The sequence below is a fragment of the Ochotona curzoniae genome, unplaced genomic scaffold (assembly GCF_017591425.1).
Source record: "Ochotona curzoniae isolate NIBS_2020 unplaced genomic scaffold, NIBS_Ocur_1.0 contig_1014, whole genome shotgun sequence".
Taxonomy (NCBI): Eukaryota; Metazoa; Chordata; class Mammalia; order Lagomorpha; family Ochotonidae; genus Ochotona; species Ochotona curzoniae.
The window spans coordinates 48,037,882-48,052,983 of NW_024464920.1; the positions used below are offsets into that span (position 1 = coordinate 48,037,882).

Below are 15,102 nucleotides of genomic sequence, written 5' to 3' on the forward strand. Positions count from 1 at the left end.
CCAGTGCAGTGTTCCCTGGAGAAGGTTCCACGCAGGTGACCTGTAAAGAAGAGGAGGCAGTGAGGGAAGCCTCATGGCAACGCTTTCCTTGAGCCTGCCTCTGAAAGTTGAGAAGTGCGTCCCGTGAGTGGGAAGGCAGTCTACATGGAGATGGCCTGCGTGGAGGACCTGAGGCCACATGGAGCACGGGAAGCTGAAGGCAGGGTGGGTCTTCCAGATGACGCCACAGTGGGCCGGGTGCCATGCATTGGATTTCACCTGGAAGGTGGATGGGCGGTGTTGCAAAGACGGGAAGTGTGCTTTCTGAAGCTGTTCCATCGGAGGGGGCAGGGAGGCTGTGAGGGTAAGAAAAGTGATTTGAAAACTGTCAGAATAAAACGTACCAGAACCACCAGGGCAGTGAGTAGCAGTAGAAATAGGCAAAACAAAAACAAAGCGGTGCCAGTCTAGCTGGGGGTAGAACTGACAGGGCTTGGTGGGAGGAAGGAGCTGGCACTGCCCCCAGATTTCAGATTTGAGTGGGATACTTACGGTCTCTTCGGGAGGCAGAAGCAAACGCTTGGAGGATGGCGGTTGGAGCTGTAGATGGGCCGCGTTTTAACGCCCAGGAGGTCCACTGAGGCAGATGGCCCTGACAGCCAGTGGTCACACGGTTACATAGAGAGTTCTGAGGGCTCAAGAGGTCAGTGCGAGGGAGACTGGGTGTCATCCAGACAAAGGGTAGGGCTTGTGTGCACAACAAAGAGAAAGAACAGCATGAAGCCCTGGGGAGGACACCGACAGACCCTGCAGTCCAAGAGGCTGGAAGGACTGAGGTAGACTGAGGCAGCACAGGTGCCCGGTGGCCCGTCCTAAGTGGTCAAGGGACAGAACCTGCTCCCTGCTGGAGTGATGTCAGAATCCCACTGGGTCCTTGAAGTCGGGTTGGGTTTGGATCATTTGCTACGGCTGTGTCCCTCACATCCTCTGACTACAGCATTCACAGTCCCTAACCACCGCCACCTTGCTCCTCTGCCCTTGGCTGCTACAGCTATGCAAGGCAGACCCCCAGCGACCGGATCTGCAGCATCTGTCCTTAATGTCAGGACAGGAAGGAGCTTCCAAATGACAAGTGTCAGTTGTCCTGATTTTTAAATGCCGAAGAGGTTAAAACAGGAACAGGATAAATGGTATCCACTGTGTCTGACAACTGGAGTTGACATGGACAGAATTCAGGCCCTAAGGATGTCTAGACCATAGCTGCTTTTTCTAGAAGCCAGACTAGGAGAGGAAAGAGACCAAGAAGAGGACAAAAGCTGGAGCCCATCGTTGGACTGTTGGGGATGTTTTCAGGAGTGGACAGACTCGAATGTAGCTATAGGATTTCCCAAGCGCTGAGCTGGTGTGGGAGTGGCCTGAAACTGCAGAGGCAGCATGTGCAAAGCTCCCAGCCGCAGTCATCTGTCATGCATGGGTGGCTGTGTCAGCCCATCTGCTTGTTGCAGACCTGTCTCCGCTGTGCGCCTTAAGCTGGGAGTGCATGCCCTACACACTTGGATTTAAAGTATCTTTTCAGAGAAAGGAAGGGTAGAGAGGTGGGAGAGTTCTTCCATCCACTGGTTCACTCCCCCAGATGCCTGCAATAGCAAGGGCTGAGCCACACTGAAGCCAGGATCTCTACCCCAGATTTCCATGTGGGCGGCAGAGATCCAAGCATTTGAGCCCCCCTTTGCCCTGCCACTGCCCCAACCAAGTGTGCATTTGCAGGAAGCTAGATAAGTTAGAGTTGAGATTCAGTCTCAGACACTCTGATTTAGGATGTGGGCATCCCAGTTGTTGATTCTCTCACTGCATCGCAGCACCCATCCCCTCCTTAGGCTTTTAATATTGTTTGTGCATCTTAATGAACTTGGTGCCTTCATACCCACTTGGGCAGCTGCTGCCCCGCCCTCACAGCCGAATGGTTGGAACCCTCCTGTCTGCCATCAGGGCCTTCGGGTGTCCCTCCTGCTGTTCTGTTCATCTCATCTCATCTTTGTGGCTTTGCTTAAAATATCTCTTCTGAAAACATCTTGCTTGAAGTTAAATCAGTTGCCAGTGGTGGTACACACTCAGAGTTTTGGGGATTATTTGTGATTCAGAAATCTACAGCGTTTCTCAAGAGGCTGCCTCTCAAGAATGATGCTAGCTGTCAGACTCACCCAGCCCTGAGTTTTAGAAAAATTGGGACAAGGAGAGGGCTGGGGGGTACCCGTCCCTCACACGGAACAGTTAAGTCTGCATATCAAGACCCTGCCACATCCGACATGACACGAAACCCAAGCATAAAGTACCTGGAGTTCATTGAATGTGTATTTCCTCCTGTGGCCATGTTCCTTGGGAAGATTTAGTTCTGATTATATCCTGTGAGTTTAGTTAGGAACCTGGCTTTGGGAGAACTTTTTAAATTTTTTTATTTGAGAGACAGATCTACCATGTACTGGTGAACTCCCCAAATTTCTGCAGTAGGACCAAGTCAAAGCTAAGTCCAAACTCGGTTGCTAGAAACTGTCTGAGTCTTCTGCGTGCCTGGCAGGAGCATAAGCACCTGCTGCCTCCTAGAGGGGGCACTGTCAGGAACTGGAAGCAGAGGCAGGACTTGAGCCGGGCACTCCTGTATGGGGCACGGGCATCCAAGGTGGCAATGTAGCCACTGTGCCAGACACCTGCCATGGAGGAAACCTTGAGTCTACTTGCAGTTTAAAAGCAGGAGTGGGGCCCTGCTACTCCAAGCCCCTTTCCACTTCTCACCGCAGTATTAAACCCCAAGACCAGTCTGACTGTTGAGTAAGGGAACACAGAGACCCCGGGTGTTTCTCAGGGTTCCTTACTGCCGCGGCTGAGCTGTGCCACAGCGGAGCTTTTCAGTGTGGTTTTAAGGAGTTCACCACTATGCATACCTAAAGGCAGTAATTGTGTGGAGAGCTTCAGCCAGGTCCTTTGTAGAGTAGTTTCTGTATTTCTCTTGAAAGTGAGCACACCTGCTAGGGAGGCTGGGCATCCCACAGAGAAGGTTGTGAAACTGCTCTGTGGGAATTGGCCCAAGAATATTGGAGGGACCTGTGTTGCAGTGCAACAGACCAAGCTACTGCCTGGGAAGTCGGCTTATACTGGTTTAAGACCCAGATATTGCACTTCTGATCCAGCTCCCTGCTAATGCACCTGGGAAAGCAGTAGAAGATGGCTCAAGTGCTTGGAACCCCTGCTACCCAGGGGAGACTTGGGTGGAATTCTACACTCCTGATTTCAGCTGGCCCATCCTTGGGTCATTTGGAGAGTGAACCAGCAGGTGGAAGGTCAGTTTTTCTCTCTCTTTCTCTCCTCCTCCTCTCCACTCCCATTCTCTGTAATTCTGCCTTTCAAATAAAATCAGTATTTCAAGAAGGAGTATGTGGAGCACTGCCCAGTTTTCCCATCAGTCCGTGCTCTGCCTCATCAACACCTTTTCCTCTTAGTGAGCTGACAAGGTCTAACACGTATTGCTCTTATTGGCGGAGGAGTGAGCATGAGGGAGAGATGAGGTTCATTCCTCAAATGGCCATAGCAGCTAGGGCTGGGCCAGGCTGAAACCAGGAGCCTGGCACTTCATCTGGGTCTCCTCACACGGGTGGCAGGAACCCAAGCTCTTGGGCCATCTTCTGCTACCTCCTACGCACATTAACAGGGAGCTGGATTGGAAGGGAAGCAGTTGGGAGTTGAATTGGCACTGACTTTGGATGCCAGCATTTCAGGCAGTGGTCTAACGTGCTACGTCACAAACCTAGTCCAACCAGCAGGAGCATCTTGGAGACCTATCACCCAGCACGCAAAGGGACTGAGCTGACTACTGTCTGCTTCCATGCCGGCCTGCTGAGAACATCTGTGTCAGTGAGCTACTCTGTGAAGTTGGTACAGAATTGGCACTAAAGAAACGTTAAGTCTGGAGAAGGTGTATGATCCAGGGCAGGAACTTCAGTCAGACTAGGCTGATGCTTAGTGGTATTCTGATGTTCTGTGGCTGACAACCAATTAAAGAACCCAGGCATTTTCTGAGTCGCCGAGGTCACACCTGACCACCAACCACTGTCACCAGGGACGGCCAGTGGGGAAGCACTCACACTGGTTCCTTGTGCACAACTACCCTGTGCCAGGGAAAAGACGAGTCGTGCATCATCCTTGCTGTGAGGGTGTTCTTGTTGGAGAACACAGACCCATGGATCGTAAGGTGTGTCTCATGGAAGGATGTGCAGGCCGGCCCGGGTCGCCCCAGAAGCCCTGCAGGTTCACTCTGAGGCAAGTCCAGGAGAGGGGAGATGAGTCCTGAGGTGGATGGCAGAGAAGGAGCCAGAGTCCTCCGCGGAACTGGTGCTGTATGTGTTGCAGACCAGGAGCCCCATGTAGTCCGTGAGAATGGAATGTGGAGTGAACCAGTAGGCAGCTGCTGCCTGAGTAAGCAGCAGTGTTTCCCGAAGTCACCTTTCCTTTGGAAGAAGAGATTGGGAGAGTGGTGTGTGTAGCAGGAGCGTGGGAATCACCCACATCCACGTGCTGCTGTTTCTCATCACGGCACAGTTCAGTCTCGGATCAGTCAGTTCAGACACAGGCGAAATGAGCCCAGGTGGAGCTGGTGACAGACACAGTGCAGCGGGCAACTTTCAGGTTTCGCCAAGGCAGCACCCGTCGTTCTGTGATGCGTGTATAGGGCCAATGCCGTAAGAAGCAGAAGTCACGCTCTGGGACCCATGCATCTGGCTGCTTGCACAGCTAAGGGACCTGCTTCCTGGAGGTGATAGCCCTGTGACGGAGGCTCCCTGGGTCACCACCCTTTTGCTCACTTCAGACCCACAATGGTGGTCTAGCCTTGAGCAAGAGATCCTTGTGGCAGTTGTGTTCTGCTGCTGTCTGATGAAGGTGCTGGATGTTTCCTGAGTCCTTACAGTTCTGCATGTTCACGTGTATATGCTTGTGTGTTTCTCAGAGCCAGGGACACAGGCCATCTTGAAATAACAGTTATACTGCATCTGTTAACATGTGGTCGTGAGTTGATCTTGAAGAGGCCATTCCAGCTCTTTTAAGAGTTGACTGGGGGGCCCGGCGCAGTGGCGCAAGTGGTTAAGGTCCTCGCCTTGCAGCCCTGGGATCCCATATGGGCGCCGGTTCTAATCCCGGCAGCCCCACTTCCCTTCCAGCTCCCTGCCTGTGGCCCGGGAAAGCAGTCGAGGACAGCCCAAAGCTTTGGCACCCTGCACCCGCGTGGGAGACTTGGAAGAGGCTCCTGGCTTCGGATCGGCATAGCATCGGCCGTTGAGCTCACTTGGGGAGTGAATCATCAGACGGAAGATCTTCCTCTCTGTCTCTCCTCTCTGTATATCCGCCTTCCCAATAAAAATAAAAAAATAAATCTTTAAAAAAAAAAAAGAGTTGACTGGGGAGGGACAAGAGCAGGACCAAGGGAGCAGTTAAGGAGACTCACGCGTGAGGGATGATGGCAATGACCATGAAGAATCATGGGCACATCAGAGATACAAATTTAAAATTTGAAATCAGATTAACCAGCGGACTTACGTGATTGGGTGAGAAATCCAAAGCAGATCTCAGGTTCTGTCTGTACTCCTGGGTGGAGGTGGTGCCCTTGACCACGGCAGCAGAGCCAGAAGGAAGTGGCCTGAGCGAGGCGGAAGTGGAGCTTGGGAAGTGGCTCATCGGAAGAGGTTATGAGATGTCCAGGTGGAGGAGAGGCCACTGCTGGTGTTCGGGTAGAAAACACAAACAGAAATGGCAAAGGTGGGACAACTTTTAAGCCTTCTTCAGAAAGTGCTTCGGTTCCCATTCTTGCTGACTGCTCGCCGTTAGGACTGGTGTGAGGAGCCCAGCATTTTATACAAGACCCCTCTGTGAAGGATGTCCTGCCTATCCCCGAGCTGGAGGAGGTGACAGCTGGGAGGGGGAGAGGCCACCTGCTCCGGCCTCCTGGGATATCATGCTACAGGTGCGTGGCTCACTGTGCTTTTTCTGTCTTTCCAGGGTTTTGCTTCTTTTTGCACTGAATGTGACCTAGACCCATCTTCACGGGCTCCTGTTGCCCCAGGATACTGCCAAAGGTAAATGTTTACAGTGTGCATCCAGCCAGTATTGCCATGAAATGGAAGAAGGGCACATCCTGGTGTGGCTGTCCCCGGAGTTCTGTTCTGAAGGGTGCGCCTGTCCAGAAGCTTGGCCGTCCGTGCTTCTGCCCTCTGCCTCCTGCCGTGACTGGTCCCATAGAAGCTCTGATGTTCGCACTGCTGCTGGTCTTTGGTGTCTTGACCTTCACAGCTGGAGCTTAGATGTGAAGATTAGCAATTGCAAGCTTTACCCAAGCGTGTTCCTGGTTTCTCTGCCTTTTGTCTCCCCCTGCTGCAGCCACAGCTAGCTTTCTAGGTGAGATGTGTAGTCATGTCCTTCCTTTTTGAAGAGCTCTCTTAGCCCCTGCTTGCTGCAATGTAGTACTGGAAACCAGTGATAAACCTCATTTCAGTGAGTGTTGCTGGATGCTTCTTTTTAAAGATTTATTTAATTGAAAAACAGAGGAGAGATAGGGTAAGAATTATAGAGCTCTTCTATCCGTTGATTGACCCTGCAATGGCCACAACAGTCTGGACTGCAACACGTAGAAACCAAGAGCCTGGAATTGCATCTGGGTTTCCCTTGTGGGTAGGGTGGCCCGATCTTTGGCGTTTCTTCCACTGATTTTCCAGGTGCATTAGCAAGGAGCTGGATTGGAAGCAGAGCAACTGGAGCTTGCTTCAACCAGCAGTCTGATATGAGATGGGCTGGTGTTGACGAGTGGCAGCTTAATGCTCTGTGCTACAATGCTGGCTTCTTTTCCAGTGGATTCCTCTGTAGCTCTTAACAATTGGTTTTATGTGCCCTAGATAGTTTTTTTCCATGGTCTGTGCCTTACTTGGTGCATTCCTTTTTGCTTAGGATTTTGAAGAAGGGGAAAGACCGCAGCTTCCTTCCTGTGACTTTCCTGTTGGCCTCTTTTTCTGACTCCCGTGACAGCATTTCCTTCCTGTTGAGTTCTAATAGTACCTGTTTTAGAAACTTGTTGACTACTTCCGAAATGTCGAATATATGGTTTTAAGTGGATTAAATACACAGGTTAACAAAATAATAGTATCTGGTGTTAAATATTTGATAATACAATCAGTATTACATAGAGGCATTTTTAAGAGAAAATAAATCCAATAAAGTTTTTATAGGTTCCATAGGAGAATTCATACCCGGTCTGCTGAGGGCACCCAGGATTGAGCTGTCACTTCCACCTAGAGGTGGACCAGGAAATATTTTATAAAAGCTAGATCCTGAATGAGGAGTGGGTGTTTCTCGGTGGCATCAGGGGAAGGAGAGGCAAAGGAAGTGATACAGAGTTAGAGCAGTGTGGCACGTTGGCAACACTGCAAGGGATTCCTGGAATAGAGCACATAGGGGCAGAGAGGACAGGCAAGGCTGGATAGACTGACATGGGCCCTGCCTCCTGGAGGGCTTCCGTAGTACTCACATATTCACTGGCTCTCCCATGCAATCTGTATAGCTTTAAAAGTCCCATGCAGTTGCCAACATCCATCTTGTCCTGTGTGCTCATCAGAGTGCCTGGCCAAGACTGTCTATCACTTGTACACAGGGTGCACAGTTACAGCCCCGAGTTGAGTGGTGTGCTGTGGCAGAGCGGACACTGGCTGGCCTGGCTTCTGCTGGCAGTCCTGGTTCCTTTGTTCACCCCTCCAGGTATCCCTCCCACCAGTGGGCTTGGCCTTCTCAGACCTCCATGAGTTCTGACATCTCAGACCCACTGTAGCTCCCTAGCACATGCTCAGCATATACCAAGGCCTGGCTGCTTCATTCTCTTCTGTTTTGTCAGAACAGTGAAACTGAGTTGGGCCCCCACACAGAACTCCTAAGTCTTGCCTTGAAATAAGAATATAACACAGTTTTTTTTTTTTTTTAAATAAACATCACGGTCAGTTTCAAAACAAAGGAGAATGAGAATAATGGAAAGAAAGGACAAAAAGAAAGGAATCCACATAGCACAGAGTAAGCGGGTGTTGAAATGTGTCAGTGAAGAAAGGTTTATGGAGACAGAACTGACTGCTGCTTAGCATAGAGCTGTGGTTTGATGATGAAGGGAAGGGAATCCCACTGGGGGCTGATTTGGTGATGTCCATAGTCAAAAATTAGCACTAATTTACATGTTACTTTAAATCATCGAAGTAAGCTCAGGACACTGCAGGCACAGGACTCCCCTGGCTTCGTGAAGCATGAAGAGTGGGAGGACTGGCCAGATTGTGTATTCACTGAAAGAATAGCTGGACATGAGTTAGCACCAAGCTTAGGAAGAAAAATTGTGTTGCCAGCAGTGTAACAGGAACCAGTGTTGTGGTATAGCAAGTGAAGCTGCCATCTGTGATGCTGGCATACCGTATGGGTGCTGGTTGAGTTCCTCACTCTTCAGTACTGATCCAGCTTCCTGTTAATGCACCTTGGAAAGCGGCAAAAGAAACTCTGAGTGCTTGGGTCCTCGCAACTCACATGGGAGACACACACAGCATTCCAGGCTCCTAGCTTTCCAGCCTGGTCCAGCCTCAGACATTGTAACCATCTGAGGAGTGAACCATCAGATGGAAGGTTTCTCTATAATTCTGCTTTACAAAAAATAAATAAATCTAAGAAAACAAAAAATATAGTAATAATATTATTGGGGTAAAAGACTGATATAGAGAGTTGAATTTGATTCTAAGAAAACACAAGTTGGGATCCAGAAGCACCCAGAAGTGTTAGCTACCCCTCTCAGGTTCTAAGCCAGCGTGTACAGGAGAGAGGACTTTATGCAGATAGAGATCCAAATGTCACTGTTACTCCTTTTACTAATAAGGTTGACATAGAGGAATGGTTTCAATTCCAGACTCAATTCCAGGTTTATTGACTCAGTAGCAATCTGGGATAGACACATGCCTGGAAGAGAGAAGAATCAGGGCAGAGCAGTCAGCTCCAAAGGCAGAGGGAGAGGAAGGGGCCAGATCACCTAAGTCCAGTCTTCTTCCAGACCGCTCATTGGCCAAGTCACTTTCCCCCTGAGAGCATGGATCAGGGATGTAATAGGGCAGCAATAGTAAGGCTTGGTGGACTGTCCCACGTCGGGGGGAAGCATCAAAGGTAGGGAGAGACTTTCTCTGCTGACATCTCTCCAGCTCTGTCTCTCAGTGCGTTGGTCTTAGGAAGTCTTGGTCAGCCTGGGCATGCGTGGCTCTCCTCTCCTTGCTAACCGTCTGGATTTTCTTCTGTCTGTTCTTCCTTGCATCCATCCTGAGTAATCAGAAACCTCCTAATTCCCATTTTACTTTTAAATCACCTGGATAAGCCGAGCACAAGCAGTCCAGGCATAAAGCATCCCTGGTTTTGTACAGCACGTGCTGTGTGAAAAGCACCTGCTTTACAGCTTACATGCAGCAAGTAAGTGGCAACTTTTGCAGACTGGAAGGCCTATGTAAAGAAAGTCGTCTTCAGAGTCTGAACTTCACCTCAGCCTTGCCTGCTTAGGAAGAGCTGTGTTGGCATCACCCAGGGTCAACATGGCAGCCCTCCATGTCCCAAAGCCACCAATCCCAGGGCCCTGTTCCCTTTGTTGAGGTCAGCACAGTGGCATTTGCTCCGCAGGCTACAGTGACCAGTGTGTACCGGTCACCTACACAGCTGACGTTGCATGAGCTTTCAGTTCCTCCACCCCTCCAGCCCTGTCCACCATGGCTTATTTCTTGGCGAGGCCTTGAGAAGCCCCCAACCCTTCACTAAGGCTTCTGTGCCTGGTGCTCCCAGCCAGGTCTCTATAGAAACAGCCAACTTGTGGCAAAGTTGCCATAACTACATTCACCACTAGGGTTAAGATTCTGTGTGGTTGTGGCTTACAGACCACTGGTGCACAGCTCATGTGGCCTCATGTACGCTTCTATAGAAAACACTCTGGCTGTCCACAGCCTAGGTCCTGGCTCGGGAGAAGCCTCAAAAATCCCATGTGTGATTTATTTCCCAAATGTCACTTCATCTCTGTCACAGCTCCAGGTCCACGCACAGACATCATGTCTCAGAGACTCAGTAAACAGCGCTCTTCCCCAGTGAGTTCTGTACCAACCGAGAAATACAAGAGCAAGGCATTTGGCAGACCCACCTGCTGCCTCTGTTAGTGTAATGCTGAGTTGGAAAATGTTACTTCCAGCTCCAGACAAGTGAACTTGATAACGCTGAACCTCAGAACTTGGCAAATTGATGTAATCCTGGGGTGTTGGAAGGGTCCTGCCTGTGTGGAGTTGGTGGCAGAACACATGCTCCCTGGGGGCAGCTGTCCTCTCAGAAGAAGCGGAAGAAGGCCGGGCTCCATAGCTTGCTTCTTGCTCCCGACTCCCATTCAGGTAAGCTCCTGACTCTCTCCGGGATGGGAACGCAGCAGCCTTCCTCTCCCACAGCTCAACCCCAGGGGCTGGCCGAGGACACGTGGGGCTGTGAGCATGCCAAGTCAGAGCAGAGCTCTGGGAGTGGGCCATCTCCTGAGTCCCTGCTGTGTACCACGTGTCTGCTAGTCCTCAGAACAACTAGCACCCGCAAGTTTCCATGGGAAAGCTGAGGCGGAGGCAAACTGTCATTTTTTTCAAGGCCACCCTCAAGTTACAAGTGTGGGCCTGACTGTTCAGGTACAGCCACAATCACAGCTCCGTGTACTTTCCAGCCAAGCTGTGGTTACCCCCACTTCCACCCCCATCCCAGTCACTAAGAGGTTCAGTTCCTTTGTTGGTTTCCTGCAATAATTTGTACTGTTAGCCCCATGGGAAACGGAGATCTGGATCAGGAGAGCAGGGCTTCCTCTGGGCTGTGGGTAGGGTCTTGTAAGGAGTTGATGGATTTGAAAGTGGGGAAGGGGAGGGACTGTGGGACAGACTGTAGATCAGTGTCGGGGGAGTCGGAGAGGGCAGACGGCTGTGGCTGTCAGAGGAGAGAGGATGCCGGCCAGGCATGTCATGCTGCGGAGAAATGTAAGAGAACTAGACCAAAGCATACAGAGAGGATGACGTAACAAGAGCCTAGCCAGCAGCAAAATGAGCACAGGGCAACACGCAGGCAGAGCCGGGAGCCTGGGTCTGGGCCAGGCACCGAGGGAAGGGCTCCAGCTCAAGGTTGTGCGTGAGCCAGGCCCTGGGAGTGGGAGTGGTGCTTTCCTGCTCAGCTGTGCCTGGGAGACATCTGGGAAACAGCCTGTTTGAAGTGGGAGAACTTAGACATTTGGGGAGCAGTTTGCATGGCTTATCTTCCTGGATTTGTTACTGAGTTTTTCCAGGGCTGTCAATCTCATTCTCAGGGAAAGAACAATGCAGGTTTGTCATTCATGACTGTGGTTAACAGGAGAGGGACACTGGATGTCACTGTGGGCCTCACAGGGAGATGTTGGCGCATTGGAGCCTGGGGGATTGTAGGCTGAGAGCTTATGACTTGTCAGCTTTACATTTTACATCACAAACCTGTCTTTCCCAGGCAGCCCTGTTCAATGCACAGAGTGGATCTCTTGACACCCCTTCCCATCCATCCACTAGCAGCGGGACAGCTTCCTGGAATGATGTTGTGGTCTCAAGGCTGGGCCTAGAAGAGCCTGCCCTGCCCCAGAGCAGATTGCCAGATCCTGGGGCGTTTTTAGAGACTGTACAAACAGTCGCATTCTGCACACATATAGCAGAAATGTGTCAGCTAGTGGCTTGTGGACTCTTAGGGTTTGTATCTGTGAGCCTTGTATGTTACAGTCTGATAAATGGTCATGCCTGTATTGTGACAGACCTGTGTTCATTGATTATTCCTTGACAGTTACATATTTAATGAGAGCATTAACAAACCAAATAGTGTTTCAGGAGCTTTCTTTTGGCACACTTTAATTGGTGAAATTTTTAACTTTTGCTTGACTCATTCTCAGAGGAAAAATTACTTTTTATTGTTTTGCCTTATAACCTATAAAAATAGATGAGATGGGCCTTTAACCTAGTGATAAGACACCTGCTTCTCATGTTTGTGTACCTGGGTTTGCTAGCAATGGTTTCTGAAATCCAGCATCATGTGATGTGGGATCTGGGAGGCACTGGTGATGGCTCAGGTAGTTTGGTTCTTGTCCTACATGGGAAACCTGGATTGGGTTCCTGACCGTTGCCAGCTCCAGCGGTTTAGTGTGAGGAGTCAGCTGAGATGATCCATTAGCATGCCCTTTGATTCCAGTCACAAAAAAGCCTGAGAATCTTCAGCATAAATTGTAAAGTCAAGAAGCCCAGAAGTTTCCATATCCTGTCCATATCTGGTGGTGTAAGCCACCACAGCATAGCTGCCAGGGCTTCGCTCTGCTGCCAGTGTTGCAAAGAGTTGAAGACTTTCATGGTTGCCTATACCAGAGCAAGTGAAACAAGGAGAGAGAAGCAGAGCTTTCAGTCCCCAGCACCTCAAACCTCATTCCTGTCCTTCTACCAAAGTAGCAAGAGTCTCCCGTCCCACATCCTGCCTGCCTGCCTTCTTGTCTAATGTGTGTGTGTGCATGCATGCAGTCACACCACATGCACATACACATCACACAGGCACGCAGTCACACACTACACATGCACATACACATCACACAGGCACGCAGTCATACACCACACATGTACACACACATCACACAGGCATGCAGTCACATCACATGCACACATACACATCACACAGGCATGCAGTCACACACCACACATGCACATACACATCACACAGGCACGCAGTCACACACCACACATGCACATACACATCACACAGGCACGCAGTCACACACATGCACATACACATTACACAGGCATGCATTCACACCACACATGCACATACACATCACACAGGAATGCAGTCACACACCACACATGCACATACACATTACACAGGCATGCAGTCACACCACACATGCACATGCACATTACACAGGCATGCAGTCACACACATACACATACACATCACACAGGCATGCACACAGTCACACACTACACATGCACATCACACAGGCATGCAGTCACACCACATGCACATACACATCACACAGGCACGCATGCAGTCACACACCACACATGCACACACACATCACACAGGCACGCATGCAGTCACACCACATGCACATACACATCACACAGGCATGCAGTCACATACCACACATGCACACACACATCACACAGGCACGCATGCAGTCACACACCACACATGCACATACACATCACACAGGCATGTACACAGTCACACACACCACACACAAGTTACCTAATGATTTTGGTGACAGAATTTCAATCCAAACTTACAGAAACAGAAACAGTTTTTGCCTGAATTCCTTACATGTTCTTTCTCCCCTTGCCTCCTAGGTGGTGGCTGTGTGTGTGAAGTCTGCAGGGAGTGCACTGCCATGCAGACCACAGAAGGAGAGGCGCCGGGAGAAAGCAGTTCCAAGGTCAGCACGCAGCGCATGCAGAGGTCATTGGCAAGGGTGGGAGGAACATAGTGGGAATTTTGTTTACAAGTTTGATTGGTTTAAATTTGAACTTAACCTAGGACTGACAAGAGTTCTTGCTTCCCAGTATGTATTTTTGTTTTGCTACATGACAAATGGAAAACATGTTTTACTGCTCTATAGAGGACTTTGCAGTTCATTTGTACAGTATTAATACTCTGTCTTTTAAATTTTGTTATGGAAGTTACATATCCTTTGAAAAATTAAAATAAGGCCGAAGTACATATGGGAAAAGGCGCCAAGCTGCCCTGAGTCCTGCTGCAGACAGGCACGGATGATTTATAGACATTTTGCCATCGTGTTTCTTTAGCTGGTCATTTGTTTGGTCTGCTTTCTCATATAAAGCTGTGCTGCCTGTCCTCCCTGTGTGTCAACGGCTGCCCATGCCTCTGCACCTGGGTGTCCTAAATTGCTCCTTCGCCGGCCTGGCTACATGGAGCTCTCAGAAACCCCTCTGTTGTCTGTCTTCCCATCCCGGGGCTGTCTCCCGGGGAGCTCCTGAGGGAGTCTCATGTTGGCTCCTGACCAGCTCCCAACATCCTCACACTATCTCCTGTAGGATCCAGCTGACGGTCCCTCTGCTGTTGCCTTTCCCCATCCCCTGGCTTGTCCTCTCCACGGGAGCAGTGTCACATTGTCATGCTTAGTACAAGAAGCCAGATGTGGACGGACACAGGCTGGTTGGTTTCATTTAAGGGATGTGTGAGATGAATGGGTCCCAGAGGCAGTGCAGAGGGTGGTTTCTGGGGACAGAGGAAGGAGCTGAAGAGGGAGTGGCATGCACTGCTTGGTGGACGGCTAGGAGGAAGGAAACCTGGGCCTGGCTGTGGCCAGCATTTGCACACTGCAGAATCCAAGTTGTGCTTGGGAAATGGCTTGGTGAACCTGGAGCTAGACCAATGTAGAAGGTTTTATCACGCCAATGAACTCAGTGTTCACTTTCTTCTTTGGGGGGAAAAAAAGACTAGCTGTCTTGATTTTCTGTAACTACTGCAGTGTAACAGTTCAGAATCAATTGGACTAAAGAATAAAAGAACATAAGAACATTCATTTTATGCTTTGAGTAAGTAGATGCTTCTGTTACTAGAAATTGGTTTATAATGTCAGCTTCATTCGTCCTGATTTAATTTGGGTTTTTATGGTCTCTCCCCTGGTCTGTGTTTCTCTTTTATTTGAAGCCTGATCTTTGTGATGGTTTCATGTCAGTGCAGGAACTGTTGCAGCACCATGCTGTTGCCGTGTGTCTGTTAACAGGAAGAAAAAGTTGCCTTTGAGGGCAAATAGGGAATTTGTCTATGGAGCGATTGTGCGCTAAACCTATTTTTTTTTTCCAATAAAATTATTGCAAGAGGATACAGCGTGAGCCAAAAAAAAAAAAAAAAAAAACCCACAATTCCTGCTGTCCACATGGTTACATTCTAGTGAGAGACCCAAATAAATATAAGTAAAGATGATAATAAAAGGTTGTGGTAACAATTACAAAGGAAATAAAAGCAAGCACTGTCATGTTGGGTTCCTGGCGGGGTGAACAC

At 49.7% G+C, this 15,102-nt stretch overlaps 1 protein-coding gene across 2 annotated transcripts in view; it reads left to right on the forward strand.

The window, feature by feature from the left end:
• TNRC6B (trinucleotide repeat containing adaptor 6B) overlaps nt 1-15,102 on the forward strand; it is a 232,204-nt gene that overhangs the window by 60,101 nt on the left and 157,001 nt on the right. For both annotated transcript variants that reach the window (XM_040986413.1, XM_040986431.1), the window contains exons 2-3: nt 6,022-6,098; nt 13,425-13,510. In XM_040986413.1, the coding sequence (XP_040842347.1) occupies nt 13,466-13,510 (45 nt within the window). In that variant the 5' untranslated portion in view covers nt 6,022-6,098; nt 13,425-13,465. The remainder of the gene's footprint in view (nt 1-6,021; nt 6,099-13,424; nt 13,511-15,102) is intronic.